The sequence below is a fragment of the Chroicocephalus ridibundus genome, chromosome 1 (assembly GCF_963924245.1).
Source record: "Chroicocephalus ridibundus chromosome 1, bChrRid1.1, whole genome shotgun sequence".
Classification (NCBI taxonomy): domain Eukaryota; kingdom Metazoa; phylum Chordata; class Aves; order Charadriiformes; family Laridae; genus Chroicocephalus; species Chroicocephalus ridibundus.
The window spans coordinates 68,419,031-68,440,005 of NC_086284.1; the positions used below are offsets into that span (position 1 = coordinate 68,419,031).

The 20,975-nt window shown below is 41.1% G+C and overlaps 1 protein-coding gene across 2 annotated transcripts in view; it reads left to right on the plus strand.

The window, feature by feature from the left end:
- Positions 1–796: 796 nt before the first annotated feature.
- Positions 797–20,975, plus strand: part of CUL4A (cullin 4A) — a 41,173-nt gene continuing 20,994 nt past the window's right edge. The window contains exons 1-9 of one of the 2 annotated variants that reach the window (XR_010071546.1): positions 797–1,036; positions 1,651–1,766; positions 6,372–6,475; positions 8,665–8,734; positions 10,532–10,605; positions 12,094–12,256; positions 14,694–14,783; positions 16,131–16,213; positions 19,366–19,433. Coding sequence is in view for 1 of the 2 variants with exons in the window: in XM_063338162.1 (XP_063194232.1) it covers positions 871–1,036; positions 1,651–1,766; positions 6,372–6,475; positions 8,665–8,734; positions 10,532–10,605; positions 12,094–12,256; positions 14,694–14,783; positions 16,131–16,213; positions 19,366–19,433 (934 nt within the window). In the remaining variant the exon portion in view is untranslated. The remainder of the gene's footprint in view (positions 1,037–1,650; positions 1,767–6,371; positions 6,476–8,664; positions 8,735–10,531; positions 10,606–12,093; positions 12,257–14,693; positions 14,784–16,130; positions 16,214–19,365; positions 19,434–20,975) is intronic. The other variant, XM_063338162.1, reaches the window with a different exon arrangement.

Genomic DNA, 20,975 nt, shown 5'->3' on the forward strand with positions numbered 1-20,975 from the left:
GGGTGCTGCTTCCCCCTCCTCGTAAGGGAGGCGGGCTGTGGCCTCCGTGAGTCCCGTGCCACTTGCCCGGGCGAGCGCCTGGGCTTGGCCGCCCGCCTCCCCTCCCCTCCTTCCCGGTAACCGTGGTCGTGCTCTCAGTGCGTGGCGGAGCGGTGGGGGCGTTGCTCCGTGAACGTGGGTCCGTAAAGTTAAATAAAGCGTTTAACGCTCAAAACCGTTGCTCTTCAAAGCACTAACGCGTAAAGCGGACGCGGTCCGTGCCCCGGTAGCCTGCGCTCGGACAAGCGTGGAGCCCCTGCGTGCCCCGGCTGGGATGGGGGGTCGCCGGTGACCGGGAGGCGGGCGGCCGCTCGGGACGGGGGTCTCTCCGGTGCGAGAAGCTGATGTCCGGGTGGGAAACGCGGCTGCTCCTCGGCTCCCGCTCCGGCCGCTTGCTACCAGCAAGCGGAACAGGGGGAACTCCTGGGGGCTGCGCGGCGATGGAGGGCAGCCGCTGCCCCGGCCGCCGACGGGCGCGGGAGCCATCTTGTGAGCGGGGCTGGCGCTGCCCGCGCGCCCCAGCGCCAGCCCGGAGTCGCGCACGAACCCCGAGCCGCAGCCGGGCTGGGGAGGCGCGGACGACGAGGCGGCCGCTGGGGCGCCCCCAGGACAGGGTGGAGGCGGGCGGCTGCCGGTGACTCCCGGCCCGGCGGTGCTTGGCAGCCGCCTCCGGACAGGGCCGGGAAGCCGGCGCGGTGGGGGAGGGCGGCTGGGTGGTGGCGGAGGAGGAGGAGGAGGAGGAGGAGGAGGGGAGCGGAGGCGGGGACCGACCAACCAGCCCAACCCAGCCCAGCGCCTTGCCCCGGCCGGACACGGCGCCCCGGGGCGGAGATGGCGGACGAGCCCCAGAAGAAGCCGCACTTGTCGGCCTTGGTGGGGCACACCAACGGGCTCACCAAACCCGCCTCGCTGGCCGCCGCCGCCACCCGCGCCGGGGGAGGAGGGGGAGGAAGCGCGACCGCCTCCTCCAAGAAACTCGTGATCAAGAACTTCAGAGGTGGGTGCGGGGCGGGCTGGGCCCTCCCCACCGGCAGGTGCGACCGGACCCGCCGCCCGGCCCCTCCCGAGCTTTGTTTACCACCGGCCCGGCCGCTCCCCGCCTCTTCCCCGGGGCCGGGCCGGGCCGCGGGGGGGGCGGCCGGCTGCTGTCACTCGTCCCTGCCGCCTTATCTGGGCGAGGGGAGGCTGCGGCTGGGCTGATAACTCTCCCCGCTGTTGTCACCATCCCGCTGTAAGGGCTTGCGGCGACACGCGTGGGGCTCCACGCGTGGGGCTCCGTGCGTGGGGCGGGGGCGGGGGGGGGGGGGAGCCGCGGGAGGAAGCGGCGCGGCGGCGTTGTCTTGCGCCCCGTGGGAAGCGGGCAGAAAGCCACCTTAGTGTCAGAACTAATTAGGGCGAGGCGGGGGTTGCCTTTGCCAGGAGTAAGGCGGGGGTGGAAGGCGACAAGCCCGGGTTCCCTCGCCCCCGGGGGCAGTTTGGTTGCCCGCCCCTTGTGCCGGGCTGAGGCGACCAGGCAGCGACACGGCTTGGCGGAACTTCTCAGGGCGAGAAAGGTCGCTGCGGGGTCCCGTTGGGCGGCTGGTTTTCAACTACCTGTGTCTCCCTCCACAGAAAGACCCAAATTACCAGATAATTACACTCAGGACACCTGGCAAAAACTTCATGAAGCGGTGGGAGCGATACAGAGCAGCATTTCTATTAAGTACAACCTCGAGGAGCTCTACCAGGTAAGGCGCGTAGGGGTTGGTTTGTTTTTGTTTTGTTTTGTTTTTCGCTTTCACGGAAGGAAAATTGACACCTTTGTGACATTCACAGAGCTACGCGTTTAACATAATGCTTTTTTCATTTGTTAAGAACTCGTTATATTTTCTGAGCTGTTCGCTCCGTACTCAGTTTCTAGTCGGTTTGCAGTTTTACGTGTCGGTTCCTTGGAGAGCTACCAGGGTCTGGGCCCGTGAAAAAGCAGTTTATGTTGGGAGGCGTGGGAAGCTGTGCCTCGGCAGGGCTGAGATTTAAGCCTCGATGCCTTCAATTCAGTGCCTACCCAAGATGCTGAAAACGGGACGTTACTCTCGCTGGGTTATGCAGATACATATTTTATGTTGATTTCTCTTTTGTGCGTTCTGCGGTCGCTTGTGAACAGTAACGTTGAAATATTTGTTATTATTAGATAATAACAATTGGACTTCAACAACAGTTCCCTGTGGGGGAATTAAAAAAGAAGCTTGATTGAGCAGGCAACGAACTGTCAAGTTTACTTGTGTTTCAAATTGCCGTTACATTTTTCATAACAATCAGGATCTTAATTTTTTTTATTAAAACAGTGAAAAAGTGTTTCTGGAACATCTGGAGTACCGGAGCAGGGGCTAGGGAGGGTAAAAGAGAGAGATACTCATAACCCATTTTTTTCTACTTTCTCCATTTATGTATGGTTTGGTTCTATATCGTTTTAAATTCATGTTCTTCAAGTTATTTAAGTGAAGTAGTAATTTTTTTACAGTGATCATGTTATAAAGAATTACTGATGCACTAAATTGTGCTACGTAGCTGAAGTTAGGTATGAGTTTTCTGTGGGTGCAGGTGTTTGATCTGCAGATGGGGGTCTCGTTGCCAGATCTGGACATAAGACATTATTATGCTCACCTAAAATTCTATAAATGTTCAGTTGAGGTAGGTTTGATGTTGTCTGCAAAGTGCAGACTGTAAGGGAGAAGAAAGCCAGCAGTCCATGTTAGGTCCATGCTCAAGAAAATCAGGATGCATTTGAGAGCTGACTATACTTATCTCTGTGATTAGTTAGGGTGTATAATATATGGGTCTAAAATGCCTGATTATGTAAACGCATCTTGACTTAGTATAATTTATTCCCTTTAAATAGATAACTTGACTGTGATAGATTAATCTATTAATACTTGCAGGTTTGCAGAGTTCAAATTACATAATACATTTTACGGTTTTAAACTCAGCATCTGAAAAATCCTGCTTTTTCATGCCTAGCTAAAAAAAAACCCCAACTCACAGATGCTTTGAGCGTTACCTAACTTGTTTTCAGAGGCTCAGAAATGAGATTATAGAAATATGGCTATGAAATCGCCAGGGTACAGGCTTGAGTTTTGGCAGAAGAGGAGGGGGGAGATTTCAGATAGACTATGAAGGGAGAACTGTACTTCTTGCTTTTTTTTTTTTTTTCCCCCCTGTTTGCTGGCTTATTTGTGAAAACTGTGCAAGGCTGGTCCAATAATCTGTAAGGCAGCGGTGCAAATCAGCAAGATTTCTGCACGGTGGGTGGCGGCAGTCAGTGTGCCTCTGCATACATAGGTACTTACTCTCCTGCCAAAGGAATAAAAGATGAAGTTCAGCATCCGTCGGAAACCTGATCTGTACTTACAGATCGTTTTAACTGCCTGTTAGTGAGCACCGAGTCACCCACGGGGGAAAACTTCTCTCTGTACATCCGCACTTACTCTCAGGGCTTTTTTTGTTTTGGTTTGGTTTTTTGAGTCTTTATCTGACATTCTGGGAGGAAGTGGGAGGCCTACTGGAGTTCAGTGCGGTGAGCGGGCTGGTGTACCAGCCTGACTTTGAACTTTCTGATTTATTTATTTAATTTGGCACGGTGGCTTAGGGAAAAAAAACTGAAGAACAATGACAAGGCTTTGTGGGAAGCCCAAAGGATACTCCTTTCCAGGCTTTAGAAGCAGCATGGGATCAGGCATGGAGGTGCTTGGCAGAGACGTAGTTGGTGAGCAATGGGAGGGTGGCAGCCAATTTTTTGCGACCAAAATAGAAGTGATGTCTGGGATTGGTGGTAGATTGCACAGATTTTGATAGAAGTAGCTTACACTTGGTGGGATAGAGAAAGTGGGGCAGTGCAAAGAATTGCCGAGTGAGGAGTGAGTGATAAAAATAATGGAAAAAGAAAATTCCCTTTGCAGCAAGGTCCTAAATAACCTGAAATGGGGCAGTACTGCTCTGCTGGAGGACATAGAGTAGGACAGTGTAGTAGCGAAGGAAAAAAAATAATGATGAGAGTCCTGACCAGACTTTTATTTGGATGGATGGATGGGAGGGATAGGAAGGGCTATGTCTTAGGAAACATAACAAACTATCTGCAAAATGATTATGTGTGAATACTGTTTGTTGCAGATGTCATTTTACTTATCTGTTCTAAGACCAGATGAAAAAATATAATGTAGGCACTGTGTGATAGTTTTGTTTGTTTTCTTTAATATTATATCAAAATTGAGGAAGGCATAGTTGCTGGGCATTTAAATAAAATGGTATCAGGTAGGTTAGAATTACCCCACAGGGAGGTCTCTGGGAAGCAGATTCACTTTCTGTTTTGGAAGACAAGCTCTTCAGGATGTTAGGACCTATAGAGGAAATAATACAAGAAGTAGCAGGAATTTGCATGCTAAATGTTAAAACAGAAGGCTCTGCTCAAAACAAGCTATTAAAAGGTTGATTTGAAACGTAACTTTTGCTAGATTTGTGTAGGTGAAGAGTCTAAAAGTGTCGTCTTTCTCGTACCTTGTAGATGTGATAATTACTGTAGCTTTTTTCCAAACTAATCGTGTACAAGATGAATACAAGTCAAATCCATTTTCTTCAGAAAGAGAGGCAGCCAAAACGCTGAATGAAAGAAAGGGTGAAGGAGGAGGAAATTACTGGATTTCATGCCCCCCCCATCAAAAAAAGCGGAAACAGCTAGTAGAGGCGACACTGAGGTGACGGGGCTGCAGTTTGAAATCCACTTTAAGCCATCACCGTTCTGAAAGAAGCAGCCCCGCTTTCCTCCTTACCTCTCTCAGCCCACGCACTTGCTAGCCCGTGTGTTTGGGGGGGTCTTAAACTGAAACAGAGTGAAGAACACTTAGTGGTACTTGGATAAAGAGCTACGTGCTGGCATTAGGCACCATAATGTTTCATATTACAAAGAAGTAAGACACTTAAAGCTCAAATTTGGGGGAAACTAACTAAAGGCCAAGCCCTAGGAAAATACTGAAACTTTGTCCAAAGTTATTGATGCTATCAGAAAATTCGTCCATAAAATTTGACACTATAAATCCTCTGGAGCAAAGGAAAACATTCTTGGGGCAGTTTTAGTTGCCCAGGTGAAATAATGCATTGGGCAGTATTCTCTGCAGTGTCACCTGACGGCATGAAGGCAGTTGAGGTGAAGTTGAAGGAAGAGACAGCTGGATTTTTAGTTCTGAGAGTCATCTCCAACTCCCTTGGATAATTTTGTACAAAGTACTGAATAGCCAAAAATACTTACTGTAAACTTTACAGTTCTCACAGAACATTTGGCTGTCTTCATTGTGATTCATTTCAGATGATGTGGTCTATTAATAAAATAATTTATTGAAATACAGCACACAAGTTAAAATAAAGTATGCCTGGAACAAAGTCTAAATATAGGCAGTGGTGTCAAGGAAGGCTACATTCTCTCTTTCGCATTCTCATTGAGTTTCTTGTGAGGAAAAAATGTTAGTGTAAGACAAGGTAATTACTGAATAGCCGAACAGCAGTGTTCTAGAGGTGGCCAGAGCTGTCTCAGCGTAGTCTAGGTCAGCTGCATAACAACTCGATTTACATTAATTTACTGACCACAAGAATGTTTGGTTTCGGGCAGAATCGTTCTTGTTAGTCAAATATAGATAAATATTCAACTAAATCACATGAGGTCCCAATAAATCAATTCAAATCTTTATTTAACAGTTAATGTGGATTTTTTGTTGTTTATTTAGTTTGATTTTTTTATTCTTTCCCCTCAGTTTACATACCTTAGCATGAGTGTGTGAATCAGTGGAAATATTTGGAAAGAAATAAGTTAATAAAATGACAGGAAAGCAGCTGTATTCATTTACCATTTAGAGAGAATGGTTGAAATGTCTACCTTAAAGTTGTTAAGAAATGAAAATACTTGGTATGACGGTGTTCCCCCCAAAAAAGCGCGTGTGATTTGGAGGATGCACAAAATGGACCTACAGGAAGAGCTCTGCTGCTGAGCAGAGTATTCGGGGGGTGGAAATTCTTGTAATGTTTAACAGCACATCTGAAATATGACCCAGATGGTGATGGTGAACCTTGTTTGTGCACGAAATCTAGCAGTGTAAGGAGGGACCAAAAAGAATCACAAAGTCTTAATTTTTCTACATAGTTTGGATAATTTCACTTTGATGTTTTGTTTTTGTGCACAGCTTGGACAGATAATGCTGATTTTTTATTTTTTTTTCAATTTTTTTTTCTTCATTGTTGGCCTTGATTAGACAGGTGAGTTCGGGTTGGTTTTTTTTGGTCTCATTCATAATCTTTTTTTTCTTTTTTAGGCTGTTGAAAATCTCTGTTCTTACAAAGTCTCTGCTACACTGTACAAACAGCTGCGACAGGTCTGTGAAGATCATGTGAAAGCACAAATCCTTCAATTTAGAGAATATCCTTTTCTCGTGCACAGAAATGGTTAGAATAATTATTTTTTAAAACAACACTTTGTAAAAATTACACCAGTAATTGCCAATGCGTTAAAGAGGTTCTTTGACCACTTACATATTTTCAAATCGGGTATAAGCAACTTCAGTCATCTGAGGGAATAATTTCTGTGTGCTGATAAGTAGCATGCTAACAACAATTTACTTATCATTTTAATAGGAATGCGAATTTTAGACCTAACCTGGAAAATTTCAGTAGCCCTATGAGATTTAACAGCAGGTATGGATTTTTATGGTAGATGAGTAGTGGAGATGCTCACAGTAGCAGTAGTTTTAAAAAAAAATAAAAATAAAAATCACCGCAGTAATTTTCAACAACGGTATCTTCTGCAAAAGAATTCTCAAACACAAATTACACCTATTTAAGCAATAATAACTCCTGGTCAGCAGCGATGTGTCACAGAGGCATTCAGCAAGCCCTTTACATATCTCACGTGTACCTTGTGCGGTTGTTGGGCGAGATCTCTAAGTTCAGAAGATCGCTTGCCTGTCTTGGGACACACCGTAACCTGAAGTTCTATGGTAAATTTCCACATAGTTTTCTAAGTTACATTGTCAGGGTTTTCTTCTGGATGAACTGGTCACAGAAGTGCCTGTAGATCTTTTCTGGACACCTGGGTGCAGCCAACCATATTTACTGAAGGCCATTGTGCTTTGCATGCAGAGACCGTGCTTTATGTGACAGGTGTCTTTTGTGGAGTAGCCGTGGGGTTGCATTTCCTCAGGCAGCAGGATAAATAGAGTCTACACCCACCTGGCTGTCCCTGTGTTCCTTCCATGTGCCTTAGCAAGCAGATGCTTGAGAGTGCCGTACTGAACAGATACTACAGTACTTTCGGTGCTAGCAGTGTTTCCCAGCTCTCTTACATGTATTTTATTAGCAGAAAATGATAGGTTAAGATAAAAACAAGCAAGGGACTGTGCCCAGAAGGAACCTTCTTTACAGGTGATCGCCTTAAATGTGCTTTGAATTGCGACTCTTAGTTTCTCAGTTCACTGCATTCCCCAGGTAGGTGCCTACGCTCATAAAGATTTTTTTTTTCCTTTTCTTTTCTTTTTTTTTTCTGTTATATGGCTAAGTCCCAGCATGGTTTTGGGTTGTGTGGTTTTGGGTTTGGTTTTTTTTTTGAGTCCCAGTTAAAGAGCCTGGCTTCTACATAGCATATAAGAAACATAGGTACATAAATCAGCACTGTGAATTCACCTCTTATATGGCAGCCGATTTTTTCATTACATTTACTTCGATGCATTTGAAATCACATCTAACTAGAAAGTACATGGATCAGTAAAGCAGCCTCTTAAACACAACTGATCTCTGAATAGCAAATCTTATAGTCTGCTTTAAAGCAGTGTAGAGTCAAACAATTTTTGTATCCCTGCCTTTTCAGACTATCTTCTGAAGAGATGTTCTAAAATTGGTGTTTTAAAACTTAGCTTACTCCCTGCCCTCTGACAGAGCTGGTGGTTTGGAGAGTGGAGAATTTTATATTTTACAGGTATACCATTTTATATCCCAAGATCACATTAATCAGAGTCGGCCAGGGGGAGTTGGAGAGGAAGGTAAAGCTACAATTCGATTTACTGATACAACACATGAGCATTCTGTTATTTGTAAATAACATTTGGATCTGATGTGTAATGAAGAAAACTCTGTAGTTTACTTGGGGAGACCTGGAGATGTATATGAAAAGAGCGGTATTTGGATTTGTTGAGGATTACTTAGAACTGTAACTGCTTTTAAGAGATTAGGGTCACTCCTGTTGTGCACAGTGTGAACTCATTAAACAAACAAAATAAACCTTTCTGTCGCTCTCACCTCACTTGGTGACAAGGCTGTTGTTGACACTGGTGGGATTTTTTGTTTAAATCTGTATCAAAGTAATACAGTACAGCCACTAGATGGTATTACCGAAGAGCAGTGAGTGTTATTCCTTGAAAACATAGGGAGGTCTTTTGGACAACTGCCAGCTCCTCTGCTGGGCAGAAGCTCTGCAATTAACAGTTTATCCCTGGGCAGTCCTACTAACATTGGAATATCCATGGAGCAGCTTTGCTTAATGGCTGACAAAGATCATCTCCAGAATTTGGCCTCAAAAGATACTGGCAAGCTAGTTTTCCTTAATAGGTGCTGTACAGATTCTCTGGATAGTCTTTTATTTTTAAAGAAGATAAATAAATGCTGGCAAGATCATTGCAGACAAATGGTAAGTTGAATGTTTGTTCAGAATACATATCCTTGAGGTGTGAAATCTGGCAAAAAGGAATTTGTCGTGGTTTTATCTTGAGACTGCATTGCGCCTCCTCCTCCAAGTTTCAGTATTGCTTTTCACATTCCCCTTTGCTAGTTGGGGGTCGTTTTGTTGTTGAAAACTTGGGTTCTGTTGTGTTAACTCTGACTTTCATAGGTTTCATATGGAGTTCGAATATCACTCAGGAATATATTGACACCTGTTTTCTATGGGTGAAAAGAAAAACTATGCAGGCTATGCTGAAATTGTTTGCTGTTTGTAATTTTAAGTAATTAGAGAATCCACAATCTTTGCTTTCAGACAGCTCCGAAAGATGGGTTAATTTGGGTAATTTGTGACTTTTTTTTTTCTTCCCTGGAGGCAGAGGTGATTATGCTTACTGTAGGGCTAAGAAACAGGAAAATTAAAGAACTGAAACTCTCTCTCTCTCTCTCTTTCTGTCCTTCTTGTTCCCTACCTTCATGATGAATTATGTTACAGGAAAAAATTCTCTCTCAAAGACACTTCATGTGAATTGTCCCTTTAAGAATGCTTCATTATAATTCTAAACTGGGATTTTGTGATGACTTTTTATTGCATTGTCACTTAGCTTTGGCTACAGATGTCCAAAATGGGTTAATTTCTATTTTCATTTCTTGAATCCACCCCTCTACCCCCTCCTCTCTCCTGCGGGGGATGGGCAGAGGTATGTGCTTTTTATCTGAAATAAAAATGGAAAGCGTTATGGAAACTATTCAAAACAATTTCAGCAGTCTGATGAAAATAGAGTTGAAGGCTGTTGCCTTGAAAATGTAATTAAACTGGACATTTGTTTTTATGAAAAGGCTTTTACTATGAACTCTGTTCACTGTAAGTACTTTTGAGTTGGTTGGGTTTTTTTTGTATCAACCTGTAGCAAGTGGCTTTCTTGCCCATGTGCTGAGTTTAGTAGTTGCAGTATTTGAGGGAAAAAAAAATCATCCTCGCTGCTATTTTACTTTAATATACTTGGCCAGAAGCTCTGTCAGCTTGAGAATTGCTTCAGAAGCAATGAAACCTTTTAGGGGAGGAGTAGGTGGGCAGCTGGGGATAGAAATCTCTGTAGCTGGCCTGGGGGTGAATTAGTTACCAGCATCCTGAGTTATGCTAAACTGAAAGCTGGGCTGCCTTTTTATGACCAAAGTTAAAAATGGATTTTGAAAGAGTAATAAGCTAAAAAACACCTCCTTCACCCACTTTTTAAATTAAAACAAAAAAAAGATAATATATTTTTATACCTTCTTTTCCCTGTCAGAATTAAGGTATCTCTATTTTTCTCATTAATTTTGGCAGCTAGCTTTTATTATGAAAGATCTCTTGCATGGTTTATTACTGTCTCTGCTTAAAGCTTCATTTTTAAAAAGCAAAAACCATGGTAGCGTGCTATTTCAGGGTGTTTACTGAATGTCTTGGTGGTACTGCTGGAATGGCTTACGTATCTCAGTAGCACTAAAACTTACAGCAGGCTTACTATTTAGCTAATGTTTATGAATTTGAAAACTATCTTGGATGTACTTGGGAATACCGCTTAGTATTAACATCAATAAATTACATATTACAACATCAATAAAATACATATTACATTGTGGCTATAAAAGTCACCACAAAAGTTGAAAATACATGTATCAGCAATTAATGCACATGTCTATGTGATGTAGTTTTTCAGAAGTTGCTTTATAATTTAAAATGCCATGTGTTGGTGGAGAGAAAAACATTTCCTTTATATATTTTCAGATCATGATCAGAAGCATTTTCTTATTTTTGGATCGTACATACGTACTTCAAAATTCAATGCTTCCTTCTATATGGTAGGTATCCATGTCAGTATTCCTCGAATCTTTAGAGTTTGAACATGCTGTTATATTTGTAAAGGTTGAGAATTTTTCCCATTATATTTGATCTGCATAATAGGTCTCTAAAATGTTGTGTTAATTTGTGGAAATATACGTGTCAGCATATGCATGGGTCATTTCCTTCTTCCCCAGGAATATTTGTTGTAAAGTGAGGGTAGAAGGAGACAAAGGTCTGTGAACATATGCCTAAAAGTCAAGGCTTATATATAGCCGTAGTTGCCACAGCCTGGGTGAGGCTGGCTGTGTGGGGAACCTCCTCGGGCTGCTGCCTCTGCACCTTCACTCTACGCCAAGTGTTACTTTAGGTGCTTCTGGTTTTGACAAAATTCAATGCTCAACTTCTTGCTCTGTTGTGGTTTTGTTGTTTGGTTGTTTTCTTTTAAATAAGTCAGATACACTGACAAGGTGCGTATCATCTTTCCAGCACTGGCCTCTTGAGAGTCGAGCCCCTGAGATGCTGCTGTACTTTCAGCACACGGCGGTCACAACTTTGGGCATTTAGTTCTTTACCATCCCTCCTGAGGGGCATTTTATATCATCACCTGAGCAAACAAACACAGGCTTTGCCAAAAACTTCTGGTATCAGTACTCGGTCTAAAGCAAAAAAGGTGTAAAGTACTGAAGTAGAGAGCGTACCTTTTCCCTGCCTGGCTGGCTTGTGTGCTCTCAGGAATTCCTCAGGCTGTCTGAGGAACCTGACGTCCTTGCTCGTCTTGTGGGCATCTTTCTTCCCAACCTCTGCAGTAGTTTTCCTCCAGCTCTTTGTGTTACGCTTCCCTTTACTGAAGGTCATTGAAGAGGTCTGTTCATACTTTGTGCCTTTTTCCCTCGTGCTGGGAAAATTCCCTTTATTGAAATCCTGATGCATGGGAATATGTTGGAGATAACAACAACTTTTATCTAATATTCCTTTGTTTTCCTTGGCCAAGACAATGTTTAAGAATTACCTTCTTCGTGGCATAGACGAACCATTCCTTATCATCTTGGTATGAAACAAGAATCTGATACAGGTGATCGTAAGGTCCTAAACACATACAGGATTCACCCTTTCAAACAAAATTTATAAATTACATATAGATTGACTGATCCAGGGAATCTTATGTTAAGGTATATGTTTGGATTTTTAATTATTTTTATGATAGTAATTTTCCTAGTAAACAAAGACTGTTATGTCTGTTATGTGAAATAGGTACAGGGTGGTCACAGTTCTCAGCTGAAGTGTGTGCATCTGGTAGCATGTGGCCTGGTGTTTTTATGGTGATTCTTGTTATAGTTTTCTTTGTGGATAGCATCAAAGAGGATATACACACCACTCATGCATTCTCGCTCTGTATAATATGTATGTACTATATATATTTCATATGTATATATTTTTGTCAAACTGAGATTCAGACTTTTGAAAAGAATCAACAGTGTGATTATTAATTTTCAATATCCACACAGGGATATGGGGCTAGAGTTGTTTAGGAATCACGTCATTAGTGACAAGCAAGTTCAAAACAAGACTATTGACGGAATCCTCCTGCTGATTGAACGAGAACGGAATGGTGAAGCTGTGGACAGGAGTTTGCTGCGGAGTTTGTTGAGCATGCTGTCTGATCTGCAAGTGAGTACAGCAAACTTTACTAGTAATGGATATGTTTCGAAACAGAGTTTAGACTTTTCCAATTTGTGTGTTGTGCAGAAATAATTTTATTCTTCTAGTAAACGTTCTTCAAAATCTAGTTATTAGGCTGATAAGGTTGCCTTTTCTTTACCCTTTGCGCAATCTTTCATTGTCCGCCTGTTTTTCTTAACAGACATAGTGACCTACAGACTCTTAAAGAATAGGTTTGCAAGTCTTTTAGTATGTGTAATATTATGTCTGGTTTTCTAATCCTGGTGCTGGTTAAATGTAGCAGCCGAAAGACCACGCCTGTCACTGTAAAAAGGCTTTTTGGAGTCCAGACCCTGGGTCCGTGCCACAGAAACATCACTGCATTGGCAACTTCTTAGCAGAAATGCCAAGGGTAGCATGGGATGCAAAGTTAAGGCCAACGTTTTCCAATAGATAAGGTTAATCTGTAACTTAGTGGAGCTTTCTGTTAGCATAAATACTAAGTAACCAAATAGAATAAAAAAATGTTGTGCTTCTGAGGCTGGCATGTGTTGTTCTCTGGTCAACATTGCAGCTTCGTGTAATGTGCAGTAAAAGTTAGGAGCTGTCTCTCATTGTTACAAACTGTTGAGGTTGCTCCCTTTCCAAGTGGTGTACAGTGTTATGGAACTGGAGGAAGGTTTGAAAAAGAGTTCGAAGAGGAAGATTGCATAAAATAGTCATTTTGAGGCAGGCAGCTTGCCTGCTTTTCTGCCTTTCATGTTAACCCTGGTGACTTTTCATCCATAACTTTATCTAGTGTACCAGAAAAATTAATAACTGATTGTTCAAGAGAGAAGGCAAACTTCAGTCAATGATTTTTCAGATCACATAACCTGGAGGTGCAGATCCGATTTGTGTGCTTTTTCCCAGTTTTTTTTCCCCCATTATTATTTGCCAGGGTTCTCTAACTGCATCAGCTTTTTCTAGGTGTTCACTTTTTAACATGTATTATTTTTTAGCAAAGTACTCTGCTAACTAAAGATAAACATTCCCCTTTACTGGTTCCTTCTTACAGAATTGGATTTAAGTCTGCATTCTTCATTGTCTCAAAAGCGATAGTTTTCTTTTTTCACTAGGGAAACGAACCTAGTCTAATATGAATATGTTCTTTTATAATATCTGTCACTTCATTGAGATAGAGGTGTGGTCATGATCCTGTAATTATACACCAGGATCTCCGTTTCTCCCTCTTTCTTTCTCCCTCCCTCCCTCCTTTCTGGAGAAAGATTAATTAATTAAGCAAATCTTATTTCATTTGAAAACATTTAATCTCCTACTCATTCCTGATCTTTAGGCAACTATGCAACGCAGGCCCAGCTGCTGAAAGTTGATTCCTGCTTGCATAAATCCTACTCTCTAGCTGTTTCCTATTCTACAGCTTTACACACGTTTTATGCAGAAAATACTTCTGTATACTGTTATGTTTAAATGTTTTTCCTGTTATCCTGAAGGAAAGGAAGGTAAGAAATTAAATCTAGTATTTGACTCTGTTGAACGTGGAGCTAGTGTAAAGAGAAGGCTGAAACAAAGTGCTGATGTCTACTTGCGAATGCCAAATTAGTGAACTATTATGCTCTGAATGCTTGTCAAGCCAGGGGCTTCATATTTAAGTTTGCATTGGAAAAAAATGGTCAGACTACAACAAGTTTTACAGCTCTGCTGTATCTTTTGGAAGAAATACTTTCTTCTATTCTTCCACCAAACTCATGGAATCCTTCCTTTTTCTTTTCACTAACTGCCCCCCTGTTTACATGTTATTCCCTAGCTACCTTCTCCAGACTGTCCTAACTATTTTATATAGTTGTCCTTTCTACCTTACCTCCTTTCTGTACTAAACTGTTAATCATTATGCAGAAATCTTTCCATGTCTGTGATTGTTGTTGGTGCCCTTTTTTACACATCTTATTCTTTTCCTGGAGAAAGAGAGTTCACTTAATAATTTGTTTTTCTTGGGCCACTGAGATAAACCTGGCAGATCTGAAGATGCAGTACTAAGCGTATTACTGTTTTACTGTTGGGAATGTTTCGCTAGTTGGAAGTATTTTATTATTTTTTTTGCCACAGAAATACCAGTGGGAGTCTTGAGCTCTGGCGGATCGGATGTCGTTGCTGTGCTGTGATGTTGGGTACTGGTGTTGGTCTGTGTGCCTTAAACAGAAGCCTGTCCATTTAGATGGTCTGAGTACTGATGAGTGAAACATGCTATTGCATGTCAGCTCTGATCTCAGTCTTTCTAAAACCAGTGAGGCAAGCAGAGAACTTCTGCGTCAATGTATTATTACTTGGACGCTTCTCATAACTCTGTGTTTTCTTGAGGTTTTACTTGTCCTCTATGCCTGACAACCAAAATATGCTGCCTTTACTGGCAATGTAACGTAAGTAACTAGATTAATTTCTTGAGCAGGTTTACAAGGAATCATTTGAACAGAGGTTTCTGGAAGAGACAAATTGCTTATATGCTGCAGAAGGCCAAAGATTAATGCAAGAAAGGGAGGTAGGTGCATGCTGTAGCTGGTCGCTTTTATGTTCGTATCTGCTATGGGATTACATGGGAACTTCTGGTAGTGTCATGGTGTATTAATGTCCGATCCAGTTCACTGGTGCCCAGCTACACATGTATATATTCATGTGTTTTGACGGGGACCGGCAGACTTGGTGCTCGAAATATGTAATTAAGGGTGGAGAAACCCAGTAACATTTCGTGTAGCTAAAGTCACACTACCAGAAAGTCATTTCCACATAAATCTTAAAGGCGTGCCATCAATATTTTTGCCCATGAGCTGTAAAATATCCACTGGCATCATTTTACTATGTGGTTAATACCTAAATAAACAGTTTACTTTTTTACTACTTCGTTGCATTTATTTTGCTGTTTTGTTTCTTTTCCTTATTAGTTAAATAGACTTAAGACATTTTTGTTTTCTGTCCTCTTGAGGTAAAATTATGCTCTGCAGTGGGCAGCCTGCAAGTGTGGTTATCTCTGAAAATGTACGTGTTTTTTAGTGGTCTCAAATACAGGAGACTACCTTTATTAATTCCATTTTAACATTGAGTCACTGCATAAATTTTGAAAATGCCTGTTTACATTGCACTGAGGCGAATCACTGCGTCTAATCCTGCTCCATTCGCCTCCTTCCCTGGCGTTCCACTGGGACCTGAGGTGAAATGTCTTGACACAGATTTTGAGACCAAGAGTCTTGCTGCTTTTATATGCCTAGTGGAAAGCTGTGGAAAACCACAAAAGGGCTAAGGCCCTAACTTATACAGTATATACATGTACATACTTATGCATATGCACATAATGCATACCTATGCATTTACATGCATATGTATGCGTGTGCATACATGCTGGTATATGTCTGTATGCATAACTGGTTCGATCATTTGAAGCCTAAGTTTCATAGCTGTGTTGTAATATGTGCTAAATGTGTCAGCTCTCCATAGGGACAGATACTCCACTGGAGAAACTGCCACTGAAATAGTAGAACTGTATCGTTCACTCCAACTGAAAATCTGCTCCGTGATACTTTAAGGGCTAGCTTAGCTCAGAAGGGGTTTGAGAAAAAATTAAATTCCTCTGAAAAATTCTCAGATTTCTGTTTTTCTCTTCCTTTCTGTCAGGTGCAATTACAATACTTCTAATATAAAGTAACATTAATTAATGCAAATATAGATTATTAGTTAATGTAATAATTATTAATTAATGTAACAACCTTCTAGTGGAATAGTCCTTTCCAATTCATGTTCTCCTTTAAATTTGCAGTTTAAAATAATTGTCATGGAACAAGATTATTTGCCTTTCATACCTTTGTAGTTGAACTTGACATCCTTGTCTCGTTAGGTCCCAGAATATCTTCACCATGTTAGTAAACGTTTGGAAGAAGAAGGAGACAGAGTAATAACATATTTAGACCACAGCACACAGTGAGTACAAACTTTGTCATTCTTAGTGTAAGTCAAGCATCCTTCGTAAAACAGTGGGATTATCCGTGGTTGTAGAGACACGGAGATTATTTCCGCATTATCATACAGATACTACCTGGTTGGCAGTGCTTGTGATACAGACTGGGGTTGTTTTTTTTAAACTTTATTTTTATCAAAACTGATTTCTTTAAAATGAAAATATACTTTGAGTAAGGGGGGAGAAATTTGTCCAGAAAGATTTATCAGTGAAGTTTCCAAAACTCTATGTATGAACTCAAATTCGCATTATCAAAGTAGCAGCTGACGTTAGCCATTCATGTACTAATAACAAAGTTAACCACAAATCCCTTGAGGGAAAGAACAACTGATTGGGCAAGAAAATAAAAGGTTAAATTATGGTGTAGGACATGAACATCACTCATGAGCGGTGCAGTATGGCAGCTTAACAGTAGATCAGCTTCGGTGCAGCTGCTGCCAATGTATTGTGCAAGGTACCTTGTCCTTGTTTCACTCGGGGGTTGAGTAATAACGTGTGTTTTGCTGGGGTAAGAATGTGCATTTAGTAAGTACTGCAGAGTCACAGACACACTATAAATCCATACATAATTTGCCCTGTAGTAAACTGTTGCTTCTTTTTTTTTTTTTTAATACAGAACATAACAGTTCATAAAGAATGTAATATTTTATTTTATTTTTTATTTTTCTGGCTGACACGTTGGCATTTCATTGGGTGTTTAAAGGATAACGGAATAAAAAGTATCTTTTAAATTTATTATTTTCTTCAGACATATTTTGTATATATATACTCACACACATGCGTTGCATGTCATGGTACATATTTGAACTTGAATCTTCTTCCTGTAAATGCTGATTGCAGGGTGACTAGCTTTTTCTGACAAAAAGAGTCACATTAAAATATATGCAACTATTTCTATGTATAAAGTCAAAGTATATACATATTTATTTACTGTGTAAGTTAAAAAATAGGCTGATACCATATTTTCAGTCTAGCTATACATCAAGGCCTTGCTTTGAATCTTGTCCTTAGTTAAAGGCTTAGAAACCTACTTTTCGAAGGCTTCGTACTAATTTCCTTTCTTTGCATTAAGAAACAGCAGTTCTTAAAATTAGTGCCCTTGAGTTGTCCTCAGGTCACACTGTCTCACCAGGTGTGTGTGAAAAGAGCAGAATGGATGTTAAATTTAGTTACTGGGTTTGATCTTGAGATGGAAATGATACTTCCAGGACAAAACGGTCATGGGAAACACCGTTCAAAATACTTCAAACCAGATTTATGTAACTCATGGAGCATGTGGTGTTGCAGCCTATACAGGGATTTATTCAGCCCATCGGTACATGCCTGTTTCTGGATGGCTGACCAGAATGAGCATGTCTCCTGGTTGGTCAGTAGATGACTGAGGAAGATGACTTTGAGACCGTACAGAAGGTACCTTCGGGCTCACTCATCAGCTAGCAGTCAGATAGACGCTCGTGCTGTCTGCTTGCTAGGGAATAGTGCTCTGCCTCTCAGTCTCAAGCAGATGAATTGTCCTTACTTCCCCTGTAGGCAGAGTAGGTCTTCAGGGGCAAAGGATGGCATTTTATACAGCTTCGACTCCTGCTGCTGGAGGCAGTCAGCCGCTGTAGATAGCAGGAGTTGGAACTTTCAGGGAATGTGGAAGCAGCCATAAAAATGGCTGTATGTGTTATCACCAAGGGTCTGTCTCAACTGGTATTTAATGTGCACTTAAAACCACTGAAGAGAAAGAATAGCATAAGTGTATGTGGTGCCCTTATACTCTCCTGGTATCTGCCTGTTTTCGGCTCAGGGTATTTGCTGAACGTGATGCGGTTTGTCTGTTTGGATCTCTTTCAAATACTTGTACTGTCTCACTGGGATTCACATAAGCTTTTCCATCTGTGCCAGCCTTTGGCAAAGCGTTACACCAGTGCACTAGCCACCACATGATAAATCACCTCCTTTTGTTTAAGTCAGGCTCCCAATACCATCACTGATGATCCCAGCTCCTGCATTGGAAGGGAAAGCGATCGGTCCGTTCCCTTCCACCTTTTCCCTGCCTGTGAATGCACTGTATCCCTGCTAAGTCATCTCTTTCCCAGAAAGAAGAGCCCTAACGTGTGCGGTTATTTTTCTTGTAGCTGCTGCTGCATACTTTGGTCATCCCCGCTCTCTTCTCCGAATGTTTTCAAATTCTCATTTAATCTTTTGAGATGAAGGGACTAAAACTGTGTATTGGGTGGAAGGTCGGGCAGATCATTGGTGGGGTGGTTCAGGAAAAGTGGCGCTATAGCAAAGGCAGGGACATAAAGTGGATGCTGCTACATAAATGGCTTCCATCAGCCTGAGTCGAGCACCTCTCTTCCAGAAAACCTAAGTTAAGGGTCTGAGAACTAGTTTTATAAAATTTTTTTGTCTTTTATTGTCATATGGTAGACAACGGAAGAAGTTTAAATGTTGGAATTAATTATCCCCTTGCACTTCAGGCATTTCTTTCTTCTTTTAGGGTATACAGGATGGAAAGGAAAACTTGCCATTATTTTTCAGTTCTGTCTAATCAAATATTTCAGTAATATCAAACAAATATTTCAGTAATAGTAAAAAGTAGGGAAAATTCAAGGACAAATTTAAAACATTTTCAAATTTGAGTCTTGTAGTTGTAGCTCAATTTATGCTTATGTAGGTGCATAACACAATTAGATGAAAAGTTTGAGTTTTGAACATCGCTAGCATGTAGTGTGTTGGTTTAGAGTTCAACCCCTTGGAGGTTTTTGGTTTTGTTCTGTTTGTTTGCTTGTTTGTTTCCAAGAAAATGTCAAATTGACTTTTTTCCAGAAACATTTTTCTGTTGATTTTTGGTGTATAAGCTTCTCTTTCTACTGTGTTAGAACTTGCTTTTTAGTATTCAAACCTGAATTTCTTTTTAAATTGCATACATACATACATGGTTTATTGTTTTCTTTCTTGACTTACATCACGTGTGACATTTTTGTCTTAATTTGTAGCCTCTGTTTTAAGTAGAAAATAGTTGATTTTTTTTTTGGTATTATAATGTAAGTTTTTCACACATGTGCTGTGACAGAAGCAATTCCCTTCTCTAATACTTCTAATATACTTTTCTTGCCTTATTTAGGAAACCACTGATTGCTTGTGTGGAGAAACAGCTACTAGGAGAACACTTATCAGCTATTTTGCAAAAAGGTATCTTTTTAAAATTAATGTAATCTCTGATAAGCAACAGATTCTCGTACTCTGCAATAGCTACAGACTCCATAGATTTTATTTAAGGAGGTATATTAACCATGGAAAAAACTTCCACAGGTACAGAAGGCCAACCCTATAACTCTGTTATACCTACTGCGACAAATAAACTGTATATGGGGAAACAAATATGTAAAATATAATTCCATATTTATAAAGGTTGTTAAACCCCGCAAATCTCCTTTGACTTGCAGGAGTGGGCTTAGGAATTAAACCTTTGCAGCTGCTAATTTCCTACGATTATATAAACTTCCAAATTAGAACTGCAGTTACTGTTGTAGCTGCTTTTATGCAATAATCACACAGCTCAAATGCGATAGCTACACGTGTTCTTGTGAGTGTATAGTTTGAGAATCATGAGTTACTGGAACTGACATTCCAAGGCAATGCATTTTCATATAGTTTTGTCTGTATTTTACCTTTTGTCTGGCAATTTCAGATACAAGCTGCTGTCTTCTTAGGAAGTCCTTATTCAGACATTAGTGTCTTCAAATCACCGTTTCTTTGTTCCTTTTAACTTTTAATCCTTCTCTTTTTCACTGAATTTGGTCAGTACTCCCTGATGTTTTAATCCTTCAAACGATCCTTTCCTTTTCTTGCAGTAGCAATATTTTAGGTTTTCGATCTTCTAGCAAATTGTTCTTACATGTTTGTTTCCTTTACTGCTGCAAAACAGATATCCCTAGTAGGCTGGTGTCTTCACGCTCCATCATGTCCGTGTTTGTTAATTCCTTTGACTTGCTATACGTACCCCTTTCACTTCTTTCTTCGTCCCCTTTAAAGATAGACATACACTCACAGTTTTTTCTGGGAACAGGTTATTTCACAGTTTCCAATACATTTATAAAAATAAGCTTGGTCACTCCATCTTAGCTTATCATAAAGAGAAGGTAAGAATAATTAATTTTTTTGTTGATATACATCAATTTTGCTTGCTGTTTAATTGAAGTATTATTTTTAAGTAACTTTTCCAGCGACAGATTTGTTTTATCATTTGGCTTACCCGAAAAGCATGTGGCCTTGTTTTGACCTGAACTTTTTCTTGGTTTATAATGTATATGCACCATCCATGTGAATATGGAGAGACTTGTACGTTTTTTCTAGTTACTGTGTTTTAGGACTGTAATAGTGTTGGGTCAGCTTTTGCATTCTATGTCTGCACTTCAAATAAAAAGAAAATTAAAAAAAGAAAAGAAAAAAGTAAGGCTAACATCACTGGACTTGCATAACTTTCTGCATTCCAGGGCATGTTGTAATTCACTTATAACATCGTAGTATTCCTTGCAAAATTCCTTGTGATGTAGTCAATTTGATACGGGGCGGGGGGTGGGGGAAGCTTACAAATGCAGGGCATGTATAAGAAGCTTTTTCTTGTATTATTACAACTGCCATTGACTAGGTGGTGTTGGGGTTTTTTTATCGTGCGTATAATAAAATTTTCCGAGGCTGTGGCAGTGCTTTATAGCAGTTGTGTGAAACCTT